The sequence below is a fragment of the Alosa pseudoharengus genome, unplaced genomic scaffold (genome assembly GCF_046254945.1).
Source record: "Alosa pseudoharengus isolate Yale_2024_CS ecotype anadromous, Long Island Sound unplaced genomic scaffold, YU_APseudo_1.1 YU_APseudo_1.1_scf_22, whole genome shotgun sequence".
NCBI lineage: Eukaryota > Metazoa > Chordata > Actinopteri > Clupeiformes > Clupeidae > Alosa > Alosa pseudoharengus.
Window position 1 is genome coordinate 25,161,936 of NW_027468680.1, and position 25,815 is coordinate 25,187,750.

General features: G+C 44.5%; 1 protein-coding gene across 1 annotated transcript; it reads right to left on the reverse strand.

The window, feature by feature from the left end:
* Positions 1 to 1,259: 1,259 nt before the first annotated feature.
* Positions 1,260 to 23,599, reverse strand: galnt16 (UDP-N-acetyl-alpha-D-galactosamine:polypeptide N-acetylgalactosaminyltransferase 16). Its single transcript, XM_076299458.1, has 15 exons — positions 22,991 to 23,599; positions 18,181 to 18,362; positions 17,693 to 17,791; positions 17,452 to 17,519; positions 12,897 to 12,962; positions 12,385 to 12,506; positions 9,945 to 10,032; positions 9,586 to 9,670; positions 9,142 to 9,245; positions 8,024 to 8,150; positions 7,574 to 7,666; positions 7,110 to 7,193; positions 6,405 to 6,531; positions 5,656 to 5,772; positions 1,260 to 2,358 (listed from the first exon to the last, which is right to left on the reverse strand). The coding sequence occupies exons 1-15, from the start codon at positions 23,195 to 23,197 to the stop codon at positions 2,215 to 2,217; spliced, it is 1,713 nt and encodes a 570-aa protein (XP_076155573.1). The 5' UTR covers positions 23,198 to 23,599; the 3' UTR covers positions 1,260 to 2,214.
* Between the last annotated feature and the right edge of the window lie 2,216 nt (positions 23,600 to 25,815).

The window sequence follows — 25,815 nt, forward strand, 5'->3', positions numbered from 1 at the left end:
CCTAACTCCCCTTGCCCGTGGTGACGGATAATTGACCTTCTAAAGAACCGTATCAGTGCCCTGCATTCCAGACATAGCTTTTTGAGGGGAAAGACTAGAGTTCAGGCAGAGGCCTGTGGAGCGAAGCTGGAATGCCTATAGCTTTCCCATGCACAGCAGGTCTGCTTGTGCAGCACTTGACTACTGTGCCAAGCCTGTTGATCTCTCCATCTCTTTTGCTCTCTCTCTTTTAAATGTATCTAATACCTTTGTGTTTATTAGGCTATAAAATAGTTGCATGCGTTGCACCATACAGATACATAGGCTACACATAATTGCAGGCATACTTATTGATACAGATTTTTTAGATTTTCCGATGTATGCTTGTGTGTGTGTGTGTGTGTGTGTGTGTGTGTGTGTGTGTGTAATATGATTATTGTAATAGCAGACACTTTTGTCTAAAGCAACTTACAGAATATGAACATTACAATAGTTAAAATTAACAGTAAACAATTTTAAAAAGTTGGTAAGCCTACAAATGCTTACCCTTACTTATAAAACGGATAGTTCACAAGCTTGCCTATGGTCCACAATCTTGTGTGACATGAAGTGTAATGCTTGTCTGACCATTTAATGTCAGAACAGAAATCAGAAAGAATCAACACTATACCATTGAAAGACTCTTCTATTAACCATTTACTTTTCAACAAGAAAGTCTTCCTCTAAATTGGTTATATGGACTGAAGGGTGTAAGATGTAGGCTCGGCTAAAATTAGAGTGTTCTCACAGATATGCCCAATTTCTCAAACATCCTTCACAGAACTCATATATACCCAATGCAAGCCAAATTCTCAGTAGAGACAAATGGGTGGACGCCTACATGAAGAAAAAGGTTTACAAGCAGTATGATCATTCACTTACCCCATATCTCATCAGGGGTTCCTCAGTTTATTTCCAGACAGACAGGCTACAAATGATAAGCCTACTGCTGAGCAGATGGATTTGTTTTTAAGGAAAGACTGCCATCTTGTGGATGAATAGGGTGTTGCATTGGGCTGTTTTCCAAATACCTTTCTTGGTGTTTTATCATTCATTAATTAACTGGGCAATCTAATACACATGTAATTTCCCCTCTTCCATTTAAATTCAGTCTACAGAGCATTGCAGAATGTGGTGATGTGTGTGGCATTGTTTCTGCATGACTATATTGAATTAGTAGGCGAAAGACACATCACAGATTTAGTTGGTTGCCATTTTTTATTCGTTTTTTCAAATGACATGAATGGTCAGATATTTCAAAACAAAGCTTATTCAAGCCTCAAGTATTTACAAAAAGAATTTAAAAACACAAAAATAGCAATAAAACATTCTTTGGGCTCACTGCATCATTTACCTCCAGCTGAATGTGTTTTGGTTTTGGAGGCCATGCAAAATAAATGTCAGATGCTGTGCATTGTATAGCACTCATCCCATAAACTGTCTGCAGGTCAGTCCATTTTGCATGAAACGCTCCAGTGCTTTATTAAATTGTGCCCCCCCCCCCCCTCCTTCCATGTCTCATCTGATCTATTTGGAATTACAATGAGCCAAACTTAATGACCGTCAGCCCTGACAGCAACTGTAATGTTTCTCTTGGCTCTAAAAACAGCCTAAGAATTTATGAGCATCCTCATCCTGCCTACAAATATTTTATATTTTGAAATTAAAGACTTAAAAAAAGATTATGGCTGGAGCTTTCTACAATATATACAACATCACTTTGAGGAATGCACTGTGAAACTCAGAGTCAAGACAGCCATTAAAACGATGAACAGTCAATAACTTCCATGGATTTTAAGTTAATCAACGAGAACCACATCGGCCATGAGAATAAGAGAATATAGATATGAGCTGTTTAAGAGGGTAAAAGGTGCAATAAATCTTGCCCTCTCTCTCTCTCCCTCTCTCTCCTTCCCCCCCATCTCTCTCTCTCTCCCTGAATCTGCCTATCCATCTCCAATATCATCAATCTTACTGACCACAGAAAGAAATGTCACAAAACACCCCTTGGACCAAACACAATGGCATTAACCTTTGGACAAAAATGAAGTCCTCTACTACTAAGACAGCAGCATCTCCCGTCCACTACAGTGTGAAGACACGCTCCTCAACCCCTGGAGTCCCAGCGCCCAGTCAATCCATCTGGCTTTGTCCACCCAGAACTGCGTCCTCCTCTTCATCAACTCTCTCCGAAGGTCAGGTGATGAGCTGGGGCTCCCACGATTGGCTGGCCAGCTGGGGGTGACACTGGGTGATGACTGGTGGACCGGCTGGGGGCTGGCTGTCCAGGCAGAGACCGCTGACCATGTGCTGCAGGGCCGTGCCTTTAGGCCTCCACTTCTGCACAGGTGAATAGAGAGAAGCGATAAACAGAGCTCACTGTTAAACATCAGGAACACTCTGTCATATTCGGATACCTTTAAAAACGACACATCTTCACTGCTAATTTTTTTATTGGTGACATAAAACGCCAGATGTGCAACAAGATGGCCCCCGCTCCCCGAGCACATGTGGACCATGTGTGCGCGTGTCCGACGGGCGCCGCATGTGTCACTTCTGAGTGGCTGCTGCTATGATGGGAGCAGCTGTCAAGACACAGGGAGTGGCGGTTCCTCTGCCCATCTCATGACACCTGAGCAACAAGGGCCCATCTGGCGTGGGGTGAGAAAGGTGAGCGAGTTCAGGCCAACGGCACGGTGTCTGGCGCCAGCCGGCCGGCGTGGGCCTTTGGTCTTGGCACGGCGGCCCAGCAGCAGGTTTGAGTTAGATGCAGTAATGGAGCAGCAGGAGTCTGACTCAGGCCTCAGGATTACAGTAATCAGGCAGCTAACACACAGGCTCACTCTGACAGGCCAGACAGACAGCAGATATGCTCGACCAGTCGAGGGCATGCTGCCTCACTCTGCTGCGTTTAGCCTTCCACACTGCCACACTGCGTTTACCCTTCCACACAAGCACACTGTCTGACTGCTAGCTGTGTCTATTGGTGGTGCTTAGTGAGGTTCCCCATTCACTGTGAAGCTTTGAGGGCCAGATGTACGTACATTTGCGAACGTAGCGTTATCAGCGCCATGGACAAACCGTAGATAGCGAACACTGTGATACGTGGTATTTATCAAACTTTCAAGTAATCTGCGCCTTTCTCCGCCCCCTACCGCAATTTACGAACGTCCACAACTGAATGGTATAGCCTACATACAAGGGCAGTTGAATGAAGTTAACTGATGACAACATTGAAAGAATCAAACGTTCATGAAATAATACAATACGACAAAGCAATCATGAAATAATACAATACATGATAAGATGTCAACAAGCAGTGAGATAATGAAGATCAGTAGGCTAGTTCTACTCAAACTACTTGTGCACGTAGGCTATGGAAGATTGGTCAAATCTAGCAAGTAGGAAAGTTTAAGTGGATGACGTGAAAGTGAAAGTAAGGCATTCGAAAGGCCAACAAAAGTTAATTGCTTTTGATATAGTACAAAGACGCAAAACTGGTGCACTAAATAGCGATTTTGTGGTCTTTGAAAGGTTCTCTTATTGACCACAATTTGGATTAACACCTGCTTTTACAAGGCGGAGATAGTTAGGTGCAGAATAGACATGCGCTTTCACGGGCAGTTTTTGTACATACCGCAGAATACATAATTAGGCGCTCTTTACGCTTCCCCTCCCATCTCTTTACAGCAAACTCCCACTTTCCCCTTGACCCTCCCATTAATGATTATGCATGACACAGAAAAGCGCAATTTGCCATTTTGCCAGCTCCCGCAACAGGCAGTCTGCGCTTTTACCTCAGTGCAGCCTGTTTGTACATACCTTGCCATGATTTTAGACGCACGTTGCGAAACAAATACGCCTGAAGTGGGCGCAAAAGCGTTAGTACATCTGGCCCTGAGTGTCTAGAAAAGTGCTATATATGATCTTAATTTGTGAACTGATACTGCCAAAATGTTGCATGAGAGAGTAAACTTTGGCCATTTATATATAAATATAGCAATCCAAGTAGAAGCACTCCCTCTGGACACAAATGGAAACACTTGCGGCATTTTTAAATGGAACTGTGGGGGCTTTTTGAGGAGGAGCCGAGACTGACTATAAATCGATGGTTCATAAATCAGTTGGCAAGGAGAGAGGAACAGACCCTGGCCTGTAGAAAATGATAAATTAATAAGATGAACTTCAGAACAAAACACACACACACACACACACACACACACACACACACACACACAGACACACACATAAAAACAATCTGAGAGACTAAAGCTGGACTGAGTGGAACCACATGGTAAAACAGGAGGTGTGTGTGGGGAGAGTAACAATAGTTTTCCTCGGCTGGGCTGTTTCGATAAGTGTTTATGTTAGTGTGAAAGGAATGCATATGTGCATGATGAAAATACGCTACAGTTGCGTCTGTGCCAGTCTGGATGTGAATGTCTGAAAGAGTCTGCATAAATATGAGTATGTGAGTGAGTATATCTGCAACATAGAGCTCAATTCATAGAAGAGGAATTGAGTACATGCGTGAGGAATTATTCCAGTTTGTCAACCAACAGCATTTCACTTCACATAAGCTTTTTCACACATTAGCACGACCTAATGGGATTGAATTACAGATTCTGTTCCAGCTATTTGAGATATGTAGGCTGTGTTGTGTAATGACCATACATTATGGCAGACACCATCTGGAGCTTGTAACTTTACAAGCAACACAATGGAGGGTAATGGACCAGACCACGGCCGCTGCACAAAAAATTTCCTCTACTTTAGATGCCTGGTCAGGCCTCAGACTGAGCCCTGATCCCCTGCTCATCTCCGGGGCCCACAGGCCAGGAGAACCGAGTCAGCGCTGGGCACTAATACAGACACACACACACACACACACACACACACACACACACACACAAACACAAACACACACATACGAACACACACATACACACACACACACACACACACACACACACACACACACACACACACACAAACACACAAATACGAACACACACATACACACACACACACACACACACTGTACAAACACACACATACACGCATGAACAAACCCACAGATGTATACACATACACACACACGCAAACATACGCACACCAACACATGGTTTGGGTTAGGAGTCCCCACCCAAAAGACGTAAATCATCCCTGCTGCTGACCCAAATGCAGTGGGGAGCTCAGTCATAGCAATGACGGATGAGATAAGTGTTACAAGAAGGGGGAGAGGAGAGGGATGAGTTGGATGCTCTGGGGGGGGTTCCACATATGGGATAGGGTGTCAGTTTGGGTATAGACGACCCCCTCGTCAGAGATCTGTGCATCTCCAGGGCAGCGTGATGTCTCTCATCTCTGGAACACTTGTCTGTCACTCCTTGAAAACTTTCCACACGTTCGACGCCCCGACATGGACGAGGACAGGGTCCAGGACACGTGTTGGATTTATTCAGACGGTTGTCATCATCGTAAATATCCTTGACCCGTGGTGCTGTGCTGTGCTGTTGCTAGTGGACTACCAGGTGCCAGTTATAGGAGCTCTGGGCAGGTTAGGGGCCATCCCACTGAGATCTGTGTAACACCCTGCCCCCAAAAGGTATGCAAACCACGTTTGGCAATGATTACCTGTCTGGGTTCCTTGGAGTTGCAGGCCTCCATCTTGACCTTTGACCCCGGCGTGAAGGCGCTGATGGCGAGACAAAGGTCCAGCTGCCGTATTTGAGGCTCAGAGAGTATCCATCTCTGCGAGTGGGATTGGAAACAACCAGAAGAGAATGAGTTAAGGCCGGCCCACAACTCTCCAACCCAAATGCCGCAAAGATTAGACTGTCAGCGCATCGATAAGTCAAACGGGCCGCAAGGATGCAGCTTGCTTAATATCGTCTGTTCTTATCTTTTGTATCCAATTGTAGAACTGTAGAATTTCTTTTGTTTGTTTTTACACTTTTGACATGATTTTGATCCTTTTACAATCATTTTACAGTTGTTTCACAACTAATCATTTCAATTTATAAGTGTAGGGTTATAGCTGTTGCACAAGTTCATATTGGAAAAGAGATATCGAAAAACAATATCAGCCAGTTCTTATCAAATTTCATATATAGTCATACTGCTAAAAGTAATTTAAAAACAAATGGCTCTTGTAAAAGTTACATTCTTAAATCACTAGTCATCCCAAGGGAGGAGGAAATGTGGCCGATTTTCTGTTTTTGGCATAGAAATGCAGTGTGAGCCCAAGGAGGGAAGCCTGGCTCTGTGCGGTGTGATTGAAGAGGAAGGCCTGGCTCTCTGTGTGGTGTGACTGAGTATAGAGGCCTGGCTCTCTGTGCGGTGTGACTGAGGGGGAAGGCTTGGCTCTGGACAGTGTAACTGACCTGTGCCTGCACTCTGCTGGCGCTGTTGCTCTTACACTCGGCCAGGCCCAAGCTGTCTGTCCCGTGGGTCTCCAGACACTGACCACCTTGCTTCAGCAGACTGTACACAGCCTCTTGCTCAGGGATCCTAATCACACACACACACATACACACACACACAAACACACATGTACACATAAACACACACACACACACATACACATGCACACATAAACACACACACACACACACACACGCATACACATGTACACATAAACATACACACACACACACACACAGACACACACACACACGTACACACAGGTAAACAACGCAAATACACACAGACACAGGCACATAGCAGGGGAGAAAGCATTTGGAAATTAGCCAGAGAGCCACACTGAGATCTTCCAGATGGGCTCTGCAGAATGCACACACACAAACAAACACTTTAACACTAACAAGCACATAATGTCTGCTCCCGCTTCGCAATGCCATCGCCATCTATCTAATGACGTTTCTGGTTGTCATAGAAGCAGTGAGAGGCCTAATAAAAAGTGACAAACAGCTAATGGATGGGGAACAGACAGTTTCCTCACAGAACACACACACACACACACACACACACACACACACACACACACACAGACAGTTTCTCATTACACAGTCAGTCTGCCCTGTCTGTCTTTCACTTGTCTGTGGCCCAGCCGATGGCCTCTCACCCACCTGAGCTCAGGATAGACGTTCTCCAGGTACCAGCGGAACGAGTTGCAGTTTAACTTGTGGCGCAGCTCCACCCGTTCTGTGATGCTGCGGGGGGGGGGGGGGGGGTGTAAAAGAGATCATCATTACATAAGATAGAGAGAGGGAGACAGAGACACACGCATGCACACACACACACACACACACACACACACACACACACATCTGATAATTACTTTGGCAATACTATTGTCTAACTCTTTGTAATGCCAATAAATCACCTTTGAACTGAATCGAGAGAGAGAAAGAGAGAGAGAAAGAGGGAGAGAGACAGAGGTGCATAGGAATGCCTCCATTGTGTCTAATTACATCCTCCACGCTGAGCTCACTCAGTAATGACGGTGAGAACAGATGTAAGGCAGACTTTCATGGAAGAGGAATGACCACACTGAGTCAGCCAGTACGAGGCAAAGAGAAAGCGCACTGACCTCCCAAAGGCCTTGCCCTGAGCGGACGGCCGAGCGGCGTAGTAGTACTGCTTATACTCGTCCATCCACACCTCCGCTGCCCGGCGCGTGTTCCTGTGAGAGCAAGAGAGGTAGGGACACTGACATGTTACAATACTATGTATGTCTCTATAATATATAGAATAACAATATATGGCTTTGGTAATAATGCACTCATTCAATCACACCCTTAAAAGGACAGAGAGACAGAGTCAGATGGAATGACAGAGAGAAAGGGCATACTGATAGTAGGCAAGAGGGACATGAACAGAGGGATAGAGAAGAAGAGACAGAAAGAAAGACAGACAGACAGAAGAAAGAAAGAAAGAAAGAAAGAAAGAAAGAAAGAAAGAAAGAAAGAAAAAGAAAGAAAGAGAGAGTGACAGGGGTCCCCTACAGGCGCAGGTCATCTGGCCTACAGATGCCACTCACTTGATATATGTCAGAGCGTTGCCTTCTGGGAAGTCATAGGGGTGGCGCTTCCTGAAGACATGGCCCACTCGACTGCATGGCAGGATCTCCAGACTGCCCCCACACATCCACACACGGAAGGACAGCTCTGGGGAGAGGAGGGCAGATTGGAAATGCAGGGGCAATTTATTAACATCAGGTAGATCAAATGTGGACTATGAAGTACTGTTTATTCTGTGATCTGCTTTAATGTGGTGAAGGGTATTGAATTGTTTGAATGGCCAGTTGAAAACAGGTGCAGTATGCACTATGTGTGTGAGACGGGTATGTGATTGCTATTGACATCATGATGAGACATGTCAAATTCAGTAGTTTAAAGCAGGAATCACAGACCTCTGCCTCGACTCTGGATCAGATCAACTCTCTCTCTCTCTCTCTTTCTCTCTCGCTCTCTCTCTCTCTCTCTCTCTTTCTTTCCTCTCTCTCTCTCTCTCTCACACACACACAGAGATGGATATAGGTACATTTCCTGAGTCTGTTATTTATTATCCCAACCCTAGTAAAATGTAACTTAGTGGTGAGCAAGAGGGGGCTTTGGATAACCTCTCGTTTCATGCTCACACAAATCACACAAGCTACAGATTACATGGGTTTAGCAGGAGAGTTTCAAACACGCTGGTTAAAATGGAGGACAAATCGGCAGAAAGAGCTTTCACATTGCTACACACTGAAGCCCCCATCCTCAAAGACAGAGCAACACAAAAGAAAAGAGGCTCTGAGCTGCCATTGATTTTCCTTTCTTTGTTGTTGGGATGCTTTGATCTGCAACAGCTGGATGACACGGCTGGTGCAGCAACCCTGTAGGAGGGCACAGGTTCCTTAGTGTGGATGCTTTGGACCTGAGGGGTGCGCTGATGTCAGATGTGTTTTAGTTGATAGAGTGCACCAACGGATGGTTGTGGTTTGGGTCTTTGAAGGGCAAATCAGTTCGGCTGGGCCAGGTGACAGCAACGTATTATGCATGGATAAAAACGGAGTAAGCTACAAATGTTCCGAAAGGGGGGCAGTGTGTGTGTGTGTGTGTGTGTGTGTGTGTGTGTGTGTGTTTGGGGGGGGGGGGGGTGGGGTGATAAATTTACCAAAGTTCTCTCCTCCCCAGATGTCCATGTGTGTGTCATACTGGCCCAGGTGGTTGAACCAGCTTTTGTCCATCACAAAGATTCCTCCAGCAATGACTGGAGTTCTGGAGGAGAAGCATGGAATTAGTTATTTGACACTTTAAGATACAGTAGTGGAAAAAAAGAGTTAAATAAACGACTTGCTTCATTGGGGCTTGTAAACACATTAATTCTGTGGTGGTGACAGCAGTTTGAGACAGATTTATTCATTTATTTTGATGCAGTATTACCCCAACTCTATTATGAAACCATTCCATATTCTGAGCCAGTAGTTTCCAAGAGCGGACTTAAAGGACTAATACATCAGCCTCACACACTTGGAGTCGCTGAGCACAGCTGAAAGATGGGAAATGGAACTGCACTGAGGAATCGCACAACACAGTCACATTTCAAGGAAGTACTCACTTGATTGGCTGAGTGGGGTCATTCCTGGCCATCTTCTGTTCAATGGGGATCTGCTCCCACTTAAAGTGCAAACTCCAGTCAAACCCTGAGAGACACAGAGTGGGTTAAACGAGGAAATAGGATAGAGAGACAGACCAAAACAGACAGAGAGATATTCACAATCAGATTCAAAAATGAATACAACCCAGAGGCTATGTCTGGAGTAGATTGTGGACGGGCTTAGCTTGTCAGTCACTGTCAAGTCTGATTTACCCAAGCAGTGTGTCATGTCAGCTCTCTCAGGTGAATGTGACAGCTGTTACTGCCCCCATCTGGGCATACCCACTCCCCCCCCCCCCCACACACACAAACTCACTCACCTCCCCGCAGGTCAGCAGAGGCTGCCAGGTATGCAAAGTTGTCCAGACTGATGACATCAATGATGGGGCTGACGACCCTCGTGTGGTCCTGGAGGAAGAGACAAAAACGGGAGGCCTTAACGCCACTCCACCACTCTTCCAAACCACAGTTTGTGCCTCTAGTTCAGTTCTTATGTCACTGTGGCCACTCTGCTTGGAGAACCTCGAAAGTGCAGGATGGAAGCAAGTATCTACAGATGAAGCCAAAGGATGAGCTCATTCTGACATCGGAAACCTTTTCCCAACGAGCAAACATAAGCAAACTGTGTCACGCATGTATTCCATAACATACTAAACTGTCTCTCCGCATAAACATCCCACACGCGCACAGAGAGGGATACTGAGGTAAAACTGAGTTTCTTCAAAGTAATATGAGTTGTATAAACAAAATGAACGTTGTATAAATTTGATAAGTCTCTCTCTCTCTCTCTCTCTCTCTCTCTCTCTCTCTCTCTGTTCCTTTCTCTCTGTGTGAGTGTAACTGTGTGTATGTGTGTGTGCCAGATGGCAGTGGACAGAGCAGAAGAGTTTGTTGAAGTGTGTGTCTCTTTTGGTGAGAGTGTGTGTGCGAGTCACTCCAGGATTGTGCGTGTGTGTGTGTGTGTGTGTGTGTGTGTGTATGTGTAGTGGACAGTGTATTGGACAGACAGGGAGTTTTACAGTACTGCCATCAAAGCATGTTTCTAGTTAGTGTGGAGCCGTTGTTTGGCGGGGGTCTGAACGCCTGCTGAACTCTGCTCTGTGCATCAGTGTTGTGGGGGAGCGCCCCGGATAAAGCTGCGCTGAGCCAAAAGCACTCTGGGAATAATCTCTCACAGCTTTCACAAATAAGCTCCTCATGGATCTTATTAATACGCAACTCGGATTGGGAAGAGAACATGGAGGCACTTAATTTCTAATTAAAGATCTCACACACACAGAGTGACAGAGAGAGAAAGAGGGAGAAAGAGAGAGAGAGAAAGAGAGAGTGACAGAGAGAGAAAGAGAGAGAGAGAGAGCGAAAGAGAGAGAGAAAGAGAGAAACCCGGCGACCTCTAAAAAGATAAAGGAGGGGACGGACATATCTGGTAGTTAGGGGAATCTAATGGGTTTAATGGCAGTGCATCTAAGCCCACTTCATAGGAGTAGTGATTGGTGGAAATAGACAGGTTAATGGGGCCATGCCCAGGAGGCTGAGGCTGTGTTACCAAACCTGGAACATGGAGCACAACATAACAGAGGTCAGAACATGCGTGCACGCGCGCGCACACACGCACACACACACAAAGACACACACACACATCATGTTGTGAAAGGGAATCTAAGGTTACCACAGATGTGTTGAAAAAGAAGAATGAGTCACTCTCAGCAAATTCACAATCGTCTCCATGGGCAACTAAACAAAACCCAGGGGAAACCTGCAGTTTACATTTCCCCCTCCACTCAAACCAAGAGGCATCTTCAACATGGACAAAAGAATGACACATGTAACTGTGTGACAACACCAAATTAGTCCCAGCCTAAAGAAATATGTGACCTGAAAGGATCAGCCTCCAGCTCCAGGAGTCAGGTCACTGTTCGTTAACACTCTCATTTGTGCTTGTCTTAATCAAGCCTGCTGACTCTGTTATTAAGAGTGACTGCTGTTATGGGTCCCATCTGCCGAATGGGAGTTTAATTGAGGGATGGGAGTTCCCTGGGTGTTGTGGGGAAGACTGGGAGAGAAATGAATCAGCTGGAAGACAATAGAAGGAGGGATCAGGGAAAAGGCCTAGTGAGGGATGTGGTTAGCTGTGAGCGGGGGGAGCAGCTGTGTGTCTGTGCGTGTGTGTGTGTGTGTGTGTGTGTGTGTGTGTGTGTGTGTGTGTGTGTGTGTGTGTGTGTGTGTGTGTGTGTGTGTGTGTGTGTGTGTGTGTGTGTGTGTGTTCCAAAACTACTCAAGGCTTAACTCCCCATGGAGAAAAGTGAAGAAACAAGTATCAGGAGCTCATAAAGTCAGACTGTGAGTGGGTGTGTGCCTGACCTACAGTGAATGTATGTTTATTTGTGTGTGCTGGTGTGTGTATGTGTGTGTGTGCGAGTATAAATGTGTGTGTGCGCTATTTGACAATTAGCTGCTTATCTGGGTTTCTGGGCGTGGGTGTGTGTGTTGAAGTGTGTGGCTGTGTGAACCCATGCAACAGAAATGTGTTCTTGTCTGGGAGACCATGCACAAATATTTGTGTGTGGGTGGCTGGGTGTGACAGCGCAACGCTGGCCAGCCTGAACTCGGCGACCAACAAAAAACCACAGTCCCGCATTCTCTGATGTGTTCACAACAACAGGATGCAGTGGACAGTGGACAAAATGTCAGTGGATGTTGTGTTGTTGGACTGTGGTGACATGTGGTCGTGCAGAGACGTGACTGCGGGACTCATCTCACCTCCTTGACCCTCTGGATGAGGGGCTGCAGCCAGTCCGCGTTGACCTCACAGTGGCTGTCCAGAAAGGTCAGGATTGTGGCCGAGGCAGCATTGGCTCCTCGCACACGCGAACGAATCAGCCCTGTAGACACATCAATTCGTCACCATAACTGAGATGATGATCTCAAATGACAACAGTCTCAACACTGTGTATGAGAAAATCAGGCAACAACATTAAGTCTATGTTGAAAGGAATGTACAAATTCACATTACCCTTTAATATTATAATATAATATTAATTAATATAATAATATATTAATATTTCCCATTTGTTTTCATACATTGTTATAACAATACTTTAACAACAAGACTTTAAAGTATGTCTGTTCCATCTGACAATCTTCTCTCTGATCTCCGTCGTTGTCGTTTTACTCCTGCATGAGTGGATGAGGTGAGTGTCTCACTGTCTCACTCTCACGTCTCACTCTCACGTCTCACTCTCACGTCTCACGTCTCACTCTCGCTCACTCACCCTCTCGGCGTCCGTTCCGCAGGCAGCGCACTTTGGGGATCTGAGAGAGCAGCTGGCAGTCCTCCGCTAATGAGACAGGAGACACCTGATTACAGATAGAACACACACGTGCCTGCGCACATGCGCGCACACACACACACACACACACACACACACACATACAGACCACACACACACACGCACACACACATGCGCACACACATACACACATATACAGACCACACACATACATGCGCACACAGACACACACACACACACACACACACACACACACACACAGACACACACACACACACACACACACACACACACTCCGTACTCATTGGCATTTGGATGGGTCTGAAATGGCCTCTTGCCCACACACACTGCTTTTTGTGTTGGCTAACGATTCCGGCCATGACTCTTGCAACTGGGTCATTCTGTGTCAAATCAGACAAAATCCAGGAAAATGGTTGCAGCACCGACTTCCTCAAAGTTTGTCTACACAATGCTTAGGTTCCATAACTAAAACCTGTAAAATATTTTTGTTCAATTCTATTGTTTTCATAGTATTTTTGCCCTTGATTGTTTACACTCTCTAAAAGGCCTTATCTTGGAGGCCATGTTTGGACATTTATATCTTAAAAAATACTATTCCTAGCCTGACGAAACATTGTAGAATGAAAAACAAACATGCTCTCAGTAAGATTCAACCATTAACGGTTTGTACCACACTCTCATTGGTTTTATAGAAGTCCCCAGTTTCAGAAAAAAAAAACATTAAAAAAAGTGATATTGAGAGTCTCAAACCTCTTTTATTGAAACACGCCTGCCATCAATCAGTATTTTCTCTAGAAATATAATCCTTTGTTAATGTTGTCCCAAAATGTGAAGTCTCTGAAACAAATGGCCATGACAATAATAAGGATAAAACAAGGCGTGTTTGTATTTTGTGTCATTTTCATGCAACTGAAATAATATGTAGGTTGGCTAGTAGGACCATGAAAATCTATGTGGAAATAGCTAAGTATATGGACATTTAGTGTGTAAAGTACCAATATTGTACCAAGTCCCATTCACAGAATAAATGCATGTAGTTACAGGTGTTTTGGGAACACCAAAATAAACATGAACAAAAACCAACAGATTTTAGCGTCCCCTCATGTGAAACACGGCATAGCATTTTACTCCTTTCACAAGGCATTGACTCTGATAGACACTTGAATTTCATTGAATGGAATGGCTATATTTTATTTCTCATATTACAAAAAGAATAAAAAATTCCTAATACCGTAAAAATGAAAAGGATGCCATATATATCGAAAATGACACAAAAATACAAACACGCCTTGTTTTATCCTTATTATTGTCATGGCCATTTGTTTTGGAGACTTCAAATTGTGAGAAAACATTCATAAGCTGATGTATTTGAAGAGGAAATAGCGACTGATACCAAATGAAAAACCCTGTTTTTTAATACCCTCAATATCACACTTAATGCACATTTTTCCAAAATCTAGGGCCCTTTCGAAAGAAACATTTAGAGACATTTAGTACAGACTTTAAATTGTTTACACATGCTTATTATGAGTTGGTCTTCCACCCTACAAAATTTGGAGAGGCTATGTATTTGTCAAGATATTAATGCCCAAACATGGCATGTGTTTTTCAAGCTTCAAATGAAAGAATTTCAAGGTCTGAAAAAGATATAGACAGAAGATTTGCACAGAGATATTTCACAGGCCTTGGTTTTAGGACCCATGCAACAACCTTATCTGATTTGCAAAGAGATATTTCACAGGCCTTGGTGTTAGGACCCATGCAACAACCCTATCTGATTTGACTGACTGATGACCCAACTGTTACCCAACTGTTATTTCAGTTTGACTGATGGACAAATCTTGCTGTAGCAAAAGCATTGCAAAACTCTCTCTCTCTCTCTCTCTCTCTGTCACTCTCTCTCTCTTTCTCTCTCTGCTTTGACGTTATCTCCAAGCGCACTGGCATCTTCCTAAGCGCTAGAGACATGACTCTAGCTGAGGCGACGGGAGGCTTGGGCTTAACAGTAGTTTGATCATGCTGGTCCCTGACTGCGCAGATCAGATGGATTTGGCCCATAGTGACACGACCTCACCAGAGCGTTGCCAACAGAGCCACATCAGCGCAGACGAGACGACTAATCCACAACGCAAGGCAGAGAGAGGGAGATGGAAAGAGAGAGCGAGAGTGAAAGGGAGAAAGATATCTGTACTTGGGTGATGGATAAGACATCTATAGGTTTAAGTGAGTATGTGTCTGTGTGAGAGTGTGTGTGTGTGTGTGTGCACTGTGTGTGTGCGTGCGTGCGTGCGTGCGTGTGTGCGTGTGTGTGTGTGTGTGTGTGTATGTGTGTGTGTGTGTGTAAGAGAGTAATAGAGAGAGAGAGAGACAGATGGTGTGGGAGGTTAGTGGGGGGTGGGGCTGGAGAGCTCACTCTGGATTACCATGGAAACAAAAGTCACACTCTCAAATAAACACATACACAAAGCACACAGCTCTACGCACACACACAAACCAGATGTGACATATATCCTAAAAGAAGAAGATGAAGTCTGTGTGTGCGTGTGTACAACAGCTTTGTGCTGACAGGTGAGGCGCTATGGGAACGCATGTGTAAGCTCATGTGGTCTGTTGTGTGAAGGGCGAAGATCATGATGAAAATCTTGATTAAGACTAGCATTAACAGGATCTAGGGGCTGCAGTGAATCCCTTCAGTCCAACCACTTCAATTCCTGCCCTCTCATCAACCCTGGTGCCTCTAAGCTCATCAAGGCCCAATCAAACTAGCTGCACTCAGTCGTCAACCTGAAGCTCTATGACACGCGACATCCCACAATAAAAATGGCAATTCCGCCGCATTTCTGATTACAGTCCAGTGCTTCACCAGAGAGGACGGGTCGTGCAGTAAAAGAAGGTGATCACACCGGAGCATGCAGATGTTAACATTGCTTATTTTTATTTTTGAACAGTGCAGCAAAAGACTAACGTTTCAATGTAGGTAACATCTTCAGCAGAGTCCAGAGTCAAGCCAAGATATAACCTTTATCTAAACGTTAGTCTTTTGCTACACCGTTCAAAAAAAAAAAAAACAAGCAACAAACATCTATGTGCTCCGGTTATCCTTTCCTTTTACTGCACACTTAGGACTAGGCACACACCAGGAAGTGCACTTTGCCCATGCTGAAGGCCTGATCACATGGGAGGGACCGGAGGAGAACACGCTCGGTCTTCTCAGGATTCAGCATGATGTAATGGCTGCACAGATGCTTTTGGTGTATGCCGGCATCCGTTTGCAGCTTTAGATGAGAAATCGCTCTCAGCATCTGCTTTGCATTTCTGTGTGTGTGTGAATAATCTCTGCGTGGGCTCTATTAGCATATTGTGGAGGAAAATAAATATTAGTTGCTTAATCGGTTATGATCTAATCTCGGTCGATCAACAGCACATGCGTTGCCAGGCCATCTGCTGAGGCTCCATGGACGTGGTATCATCAATAATAGAGAAGAAACGGAGAGTACATAGAGTAACAGGGTCAAAGTGCAGAGTAAAGCTTTCAATACATCCTCCAGTGTCTTTCTGTGTGTGTGTGTGTGTGTGTGTGTGTGTGTGTGTGTGTGTGTGTGTGTGTGTGTGTGTAAGCTATAGTGAGAGGCAGTGTGGAGTTATATGTGTTGCATAAGTGCATAATAGAGAATGCATGTTTGCAAGTGTGTGTGTGTATGTGTGTGTGAGAGAATGTGAGTGTGCGTGAGTGTGTGAGGATGTAAGTGTGTGTGTGAGTGTGTGAGTGTGTAAGTGTGTAAGTGTGTAAGTGTGTGTGTGTGTGTGTGTGTGAGTCAGTATGTGTGTGAGTGAGTATGTGTGTGTGAGAATATATGTGTGTGTGTGTGTGTGTGTGTGTGTGTGTGTGTGTGTGTGTGTGTGTGTGTGTGTGTGTGTGTGTGTGTGTGACATATTGCCACTAACATAAGGCGCATGTGGTGGCGATGAGAAGAGCAGTGTGTGGCGTGTGTGGAGGGGCTGCATGATCTCACAGCAGTAACCTGGCTCCTGTTCAGGGGAAAACGCCTGTCATCTAAACACTCCCACCTCCCCGCCGCCCCAACATTACACTGTAATACAGAGGATATTATTTCACCTTTTCCCTCATTTCAGCATTACGGAGTCGTTTGTAATGGGAAGCTTAGCTGCACGCCATCGCTGCGGCGGAGTCGCTGGCGTTGGCGGACCATGAGGCCATTTGCATCTCTCTTGGCAACGGTGGTCACATATGGACATGAGGTTCTCATTTTCTCTAGCGGGCACTATTCCAGGATGCATTTTGGTTTAGTATGACGTCAGCTATGTAAGATTTTTTTTTATCTTACTCCTGTTTACTCTCGTTTGTCTTGATTATACAAATGGCCATCTCCAGCAGACTCCATTGCAGTAGCCTGCTCTCAGTAAACAGCTCTGTGTGCTCTGTGTTGAGATGTTTCTTAGGAGACGCGCCACGAAAGCCACAAAAAAAAAAAAAGAAGATGAAGGACATGCTTACGGTCAGAGCTGAAGTCATCCACCAGGATAATCTCCTGAATCAGAGAAGGAGGACTCCTCATCAACACACTGTCACATGGACGGAGACAGAGAGAAAACCATTAGACAAGAGTGTGTGTGTGTGTGTGTGTGTGTGTGTGTGTGTGTGAGAGAGAGAGAAAGAGAGAGTGACTGAGACAGAGAGAGAGAGACTTTTTTTAACAGCAAGCTCCCCGAGCACCTGACAGGTGCAGTCTAATCACCTTTTAATGGTGCGCAGAAGAGTGGACCGGGCCTCATTGTGGAAAGTGATGATTATGCTGGTGGGGGGCAGGTCTGGATCAAAACTCACCGAAGCGCACCTAAAAGAGACAAAGCCATTCAAGCACTGCCTTTTCCAACAAGCTGCTGCCCTACTTACAATGCATGCTATTTAAAACTTTTAAGAACTGTAGGGTGTGTGTGTGAAGGGGGCATCTCTATAGGTTTAAGGTTTATTAAGGTTTATTAAGGTTTATTAAGAAGTATATGTGTGTGTGTGTGTGTGTGTGTGTGTGTGTGTGTGTGTGTGTGTGTGTGTGTGTGTGTGTGTGTGTGTGTGTGTGTGTGTGTGTGTGTGTGTGTGTATGTATGTGTGTGTGTGTGTGTGTGTGTGTGTGTGTGTGTGTGTGTGTGTGTGTGTGTGTGTGTGTGTGTGTGTGTGTGTGTGTGTGTGTGTACGCGCGCGTGTGGAGGGGTGGTGTTGGGTTACCTGTAGTGGCGAGTGTCTCTGATGGCCCTCTCGCTGCCCAGTCGGTCGCTCTCCTGCAGGTTGAAGGCATGCTCCCTGTAGGCGTCCTCCCCAGGCTTCAGCTGCTTGCTGGACAGGTAGGCCTTCTCATCAAAGCTGCCCACCAGCTGGTTCTGCAGCTCCCCGTGAGGTGCATGAGTGACCTACAGGGACACAGTGGTAGCACTGAGTGGCATGACCACCATCTTGTTCTGCTGTCTCTAATTAAAGTAATTCAATTGTACTGAAATGAAGTCATGGCAAAATAATAAAATAAAAATAACTGTTCTTGTTGCATAATGCTGAGCAATTGAAAAAAAAAACAGTGTAAGTAAAATAAGTAAGATAAATGCATTCTACCCCCTTTTTATTTACAATGTCATACTATGTTTTGTACATAAAGGTTAAATTGGCAATATTTATCTCAAGCCAGATTGGCCACTTGAATAACCATGCACATTTTATTCAGAGTATTTCTTCCCAAGTTTATCTTTACACAGTGTAACCTGGAGATGGAATGTAAATGATACACATTTAAGCAGCCTAGCCACCAGTGGCACAATTGAATTAGAAATTCAATTCAAAGTATGATAAAATTGCAGCATTATTTTTGATTACTTTAACATGGAGTATCTCTTATCAACTCTTATTTAGTTCAATAAGAATACTAAATGTTGAAAACTGTTATATTATAACATTTTTTAAAAAGAAAAATTGTATAATGCAAACAATACTCTTCAGCCTCTAGACATCTGCAAAAACAAAACAAGAGCACTGCTATTACACATAATTTGCAACATCCTCCAGGACTGAGCATAGGGACATCAGTCAGTACTCAGACCCTTAGCCAACATGAGCCTGAGCTTGGTCCCCTCTGGACAACAGAAAGGCCATGTATCAGATTACTCCCTCATCACCAATAGTGCTCTGGGAGCTCAGGCCTGCTCAGTCATAATCCATGTTTTCTATCAGTGTAATTGCTTATTATTGGAGTCCTGGTCCACTTGTAACCAGCAGTAAGAAGCTCACTTAAGCTTTTACTGTATGGATGGCTGGGTGACCTCTGTTTTGATCAAAGCGGGCCAGATTAAGAGGGTTGCTAAGGTATAAGAAGCTGATGAGTCTGAACAGGGACATGCATGAGATTTGAACTTGTAGGAAACATCTGGATACGGCTGACAGCAAACACAATGAAAACACTTAAGAGGACGGACACCTCTCCAAACTATAGGCATGGATGTAGGAAAACAGGTGGCTAACTGGGAAATCTTCAAAAGACAACACTGAGACCATGAGAAAAAGAGAAGCGAAAAAGAGGGGGGTGAAGGGAACGAATAAGAGTGAAGGAAAAAAGGGGGGTGGGGGTGGCATTCCTCAGTGAAATGTTATTAATTGGCTGTCAGGGGAATGGTTTAGCGCACGACCAGTTTTTCAGATGGTATGACCTCACTTTCATTTCTGTGGAGAAAGCCCTCTCACAGCCAGAGTGAAATACTTTGCATTTTACACTGCTATATGTTTCGTGTTGAATGTTGCTACATGTTTTTGGAAGCCTGAAGACCACAAGACAGAATTTCCTGCGAAACCCACTTTTCCTTTGAAATATAATGTTAAACTTAACAAGATTAATATGAAAAAATGTGATCTTTTAAATGCATCTTAAATGGATATGAGTTATATGTAACATATTTCAGTTGTGCTTTGATTTACTTTATTGATACTGTGTGATTAAAAAATGTAACTCTACAACCCTGTCTCGCCCATGTAATATATTGAGGCCCTGCTCTAAGAGGTTGTTTTCAAATCAAATTCGTCAGATCGTAGCTATTTTCCTCGGTCAGACCAGGTCTCAATGCACCTCGGATAAACATGGTATTGAAATAAAGGCACGTTGATGGAAGCAGACACTTGTATTTCCTTCAGAATTCAAGGAGCTTCCGTCATTTCTGGAGGCTTTTCGACAAATGTACAACTCTTCCTTGTATGTTTTAGAGATAGAGTATGAGATGTACATCACTCAAGGTCTACCATGTGCCTACATATGTTGAGAATTAAAAGCAATTGACAATAAACTGCAGGCATACATCTCCAGATCTTAACATACAAAAATAGAAGTCTTAAAATAAAAGCCCTTCGATACTAGGGCAGGATATGCCAAACACAGCAGTGTACTTCATCCCCAAAGGTACTTTTCTAGCTTTAGCGCACACATATATTGGAGATGTCGGGATGTGAAATTACATCTAAAATTAGACAGGAATCATGGGAGACTTTCATAGCTGATCTGACTTTCAGAAGCCCCCAGTTTCTGAAGTTTCATAGAAAGATCCTACTAGGAACAAAGGGCGAGGGAGAAGACCTAGATTATCTAACAAACTTAACTCATTAAATAATAACAATGCAGACAGTACATTCTTCAGAAATACAAAGTTATCACTGCAATGCTATGTGAGACTATTTAAGAATTACGTTATTCACCGTGGTTACAACTCATTGGATTACAAAGCTTTACACCATGTGACTGTCTGACAAAGAAAGAAACAGAGACAGAGAAAGCAAGCAAGAAAGGTTTTAAGTTCTGGTTCTAAGTAGAATCTTCAATGACTGAAATGTTTATCAGCTTAGACTGGAGAAGAGTTGGTACTTTTACAACATCCAATCTTAATAAAACTATCTGACAATATTATAATAACAAGGGTTTTTACGAAAACCAAACATTTCAAGAAGGTCTGCGTGCGTGAAGGTACAGCGTGCCAGGCCTTAAAAGCTTATCACATATCAAAGCGTGCAGTGAGACAGCAACAGGGCGTCTTAGGTTACCTCGCATGTTTGGCTCTTGTGAACATGTCTCTTATTAAACTTGGGGCCATGCTGGCCTGAGACAGCACTTGCACCAGGGTCACATGGTGCACAGCCAGGCACTTCACAGAGTGAGACATGCTATTTGCTTATCCCACTCCTTAACCAAGAATGCATCTCTAAACAATCAAAGCTGTAGCAAACAAGGAGTGAAAAGGCTTACTAAAGATACAAAATTATCCAAAAACCAACATCTATGCAACTACCTCTCATCATTCCATCAAGGAAGTTTAAGTGTAATGGTTTATGTTCTAAGGCTGGCCTGCTGTAAACAGAAAAAGCATGGTCAAGTCAGTGGATTTTCTTTGTCACATAGCGACCATTAGTCATGATGACATACTCCAGAGGTTTTGGAGCACACTGCACTGTTACCATGGAGCTTTGTAACGTGGCACAAGGATGCTGATTTTCACTAAGCTCAACTGGGCAGTTGAACACTGCCGACATATGGCACAGGGCAATGGAGGCCTAACTCTAGGAAACAATGTTCTGATGGAGCTTAGCCTATATTCAATCATTCTGAACATTATAACACAGACAAGTAGGATATACCCATTATCATTATTTCCATCTCTGAAACTATAGAATGACAGGCAGGAAGCCATGTAGCCTACGAAGCGAATGTGTGTCGGTACCCTAGAAGTCAGATAGGCTACGGTTTGCTTACACTAGCATCACACATTTCCAGACCACCAAGGCCTATTAAACACCCATTGATGATGCAACCTCACAAATATATAATTATGCATATTAAAGCTTTCGATAGGTTTTAAATAATTCCATCCATGTCAAGAATTTGGCGTCTTAAATGTCAGACGAAGATCCAACCAAATTCGTTCCCGAGGATTGATATCCGCCAGCGTCCTTTCTCACAGCTGTCGCCATTCAATGCCTACTAGACTTGTAAAATACCAGGAACGGAGAATGTTGCGTCTCTGAAACACATTCCATCCACACTCTGTGTTTTACGTCTTTGTTCTACCCATTATTAGCGGAATAAACATATTTTATAGACTGAGTAAAGTTGTCAATCAGGAATAAAAAGCCGTCCCCTCATCAAACACATAACCCCTTTAAATGCCAAAATGGTGACACATAAAGAACCCGAGCGTGCCACCAGGTTTAGTTTACCTTGTGTCATTAGTTGCCAAATGCTACATGACTCAATACTGAAGGTATAAGTTAGGCTACTCTACTACGATTCAACTACGAACCAGAACAAATTATTTTCGATCACGCACTAACGACACATTATACTATAGGCCTATATAATCACAATATCTGCAGACTATATGAGGTCTAGGTCTCCATAGGAAGGTGTTTTAACAGTAAATATTTAGTAAGAATGACAGAGCAGGCGCGCAATCTGCCCAAAGTTCGCTTGGCTGCAGGCGCGCGTTAAACATTAATGTTGCTTAAATATAGCGACCTATGAATGTCACTGTAAAAATATAGATTTTCTTCTTATCATGTTTTCGTAGTTTATTCAAATTCATATCCACAAGCACTAGCTACCTTAATGGCCCAACACGATTCAAACAAACGCCTTAAGAAAAGGGAAAGCACGCGCGCAGCTACCACCTGCACCGGTCTTAAGGGAAAGCCTCTTACAAGGGCCACGTAAAAGCCAACATGGATTTCAGTCTTAGCAGTTATTTTGCAGCTAGGAGGACAGAGAACAAACAGCAGCAAGTACACTACGTCAAATGTGACATCTCATTGTGTTGGTGCCAATTTATACGGCTATGTTTTGCCCAGGCAGGCTACGATGGCCGTGCTGTTCGTGTGTAAAAGAAGCTTCAGCTTTTTGCGTCCGTCCAAACACGGAATACTGGCGCATCAACATGCAGCACACACTCTCCTGCAGCTCACCACTGTTCGCGTCTTCTCAGCTTAGTAAATAACCGGACAATTTCATCTGCGCTTCACTTACTATAAGTGGAATGGTCCGGTCCTCGCGATGTATTTCCACGCGTCCAACAGACCCTTTTTGTCCATGCGATTTAACGCCTGCAGCCCGCGGCTGCGACGCCGAAGAGGCGGATGAACGTGGTTTATTGTCCTGCCACAGGTAATAAAATGTGCCCAGGATCCAAGCGACGGTCAGAATAGCGATGGCGTTGGCCCGAATCCTGCGCATTGTGAGCCCATATGGAGGGCTCCGGACTTGTGCCCTGGTGGTTCAGGTTCGTCTGTGTTGTGGGCAGTGTGTGCTCGCTGCCCTGTGATGCTCTGCGCAGCGGCTGTCAGCTTCTCTGGCTGCAAGCTCCTCTGATGGAACGGAGATCCCTATAGAATTTTCCGCACTCAGAAAAGCCCGGTCCTAGCGCCGTGAGATTTTCCTGGTCAATGTAATGCGCGCATCATTGTCAGTGCAGGGTCAAACATTTTCGCTTTTATCGTTTAGGTTTAAGCTGTAGATGTGGGCATTTTGGACATATACCATTCAGTCTTCATCTGTTGATAGGCTATTTGCCAAGGAACAACACGTTTCACTATGTTGTCGTCTCCGTATTGGTCATACGTCATGCAGCTACAAAATGAGCAGCGACTGATGCCCAAAGCGGTGAGATTCCGCATTTTTTCATGCCAAGCAAAACAATCATATACATCGCATGACACATTATGGATGCACTTTCCTGGTTTTGGACGCTTTCACATTTTGCTGCACTCAGGGATTATGGTTTCGGATGAGGTCATTCGCACCCCACCTACAATGTAGACTAGTTTAATACTATGCAGCTGTCTCTACAGTATCCGAGATTTGAGAGTGCCTTTCCCTCAGTGAAATTAAAACTTGGCGGTGGGAGAGAGAGAGAGGGAGATAGAGAGAGAAAGAGATAGAAAGAGAGCACCATGCAGAATAAGAAGAGTGATTTCTCCCATTTCCCAATTACAAAAAATGGTGATGGCTTAATCCAGTCTTTAATGATATTTTACTCAAGACTGCACCTCATCTAGATTTACAGAAATAGACGTTAAATACGTTACGGTTTATTGCTTTAACATGCTACTTCCTCGGACCACTATGTCAATTAATAATTGACTGAGGTGGTTGGATTTCTCTCTAGAGTGGCATATCTGTTTCTGGCCTGCCTACTTTGTTTGTGCACCAAATCCAATTATACATGTAAGCCTAGAGCTCGGCGTTCCCAGCATAAGTGGCGCATGAACCGAAGCCAAGAGCTGCCCAACACAGAGATCAAGGAGGACTTCTCAGCAAAGCTTCAGATTCGCGTTTAGCGCAAATACAGACCGTGAGTAGGAACTGTCATCAGTCTGCGTCTAGAGAATACAGTAATACAAAGGAGCGTCTGTGTGAGGGTTTGATGTTTCACGGGAGATTTGAAGATGAGAGCGCAGGGAACGGGAAACAGGAAAAACACAAAAAGAGTGCGCATTTGTGAACGAATTAACATCTGGAGTCTGCCGCGCAATGTACAGCAGCCTGCCATTCATGTCAACACTGTTGCTGTTTCTCCGCAGACGCGGTGCGCCTTCTGGCCGCCGGACGGAGCGCAGCCTCCTCTGATGAACTCCACCCCGCTAACCTCGCCAGAGTCTCGCCGCTGGCATTTCAGACATCTGTGCCAAAATGGTGATTTCCCAGAACGTGGGAAACAAAGACACACACAGTCAACACACAGAATCGTTGCTCTCTCTCTCTCTCTTTCTCCCTCTCTCCCTCTCTCTCTCTCTCTCTCTCTCTCTTTCTCTCTCTCTCTCACACACACACACACACACACACACACACACACACACACACACACACACACACACAGAGTGAATTCCATGCTACTAAGGAATTCCACTATGATAACAGTGGAAATGTCCAGCCTTCAACCAGCAAACATCCTTGGTCTCCTGTTGGTCTTTTGTGGCACATCTCTAAGGTGTGCAAACATAAAGTATAGATCCCCAGACTGGTCAGACTACGGACCCCCATAAGATATTTTCGGACGTAGAGGAGGAGGTGGGTCTGGAGAGGGACTTAAAGCCGTCTAGTACGGGAGCACATGTAAGAGGCTGGGTGAACAGAACAGAAAGGGGTCATTGTGAGATTATGGCTGGCACACTCACCCCTCCTTGCCCCCACCACTGAGGGCGGATGGTTTTTCCAGACCTGACACAAGAAGTGCGGCTGAAATGAACAGGGTTATTAATAAACTGGTTATAGACACTGTAGTATCATACCGTCTGAGCGACTGACTGTGATGCATTATTCAGGGTTATGGGCTAGTTCAGTGCATAGGAAGGAGAGGTCCCATACGTGTTGGCCTGACATCACTGAGTGGAGTGATCCAATAGGTTGGTGTTGTTCAGCAGGTGCCACATACGACAGGTACTTTCTGCATGCATTTCTGCATGCAATCACAGTCACTAATTGCTTAAAAGGGTGACATCTACCAAGCACATACGAATGTAAAAAAGTATAATGTAAAAGTAAAGTTATAAGCACCCAAGGCATGAAACAGCCTGCATCTCTTGTTGCTAAAATAGACAGCCTAATTTATTTGAAAGGATAGTGTTCTGATATACAATCTCTGTGTCACACCGGGGGGGGGGGGGGGGAGGGGGCTCTACAGACCTATGAGGAGACGAATCCGAGGGCTCAAAGGAGGAAAAATTATATAACCACACTACAAGAAACAAGAAAATGTGTGTGTGTGTCACTGCTGAGTGTGTTTGTATAGCTCCAAATACCCCAGAGGTTACGGCTGCACAGGTCATGCCACAGAGTCCAACCTTCATTGATTT

Coding starts and splice junctions, on each gene's coding strand:
- galnt16 (XM_076299458.1), bottom strand. CDS start 23,197: ATGCGCAGGATTCGGGCCAACGCCATCGCTATTCTGACCGTCGCTTGG. Junction 7,667..8,023: donor AACGCTCTGACATATATCAA/GTGAGTGGCATC, acceptor TTGCTCTCACAG/GAACACGCGCCGGGCAGCGG. Junction 6,532..7,109: donor AACGTCTATCCTGAGCTCAG/GTGGGTGAGAGG, acceptor GTGTGTGATTAG/GATCCCTGAGCAAGAGGCTG.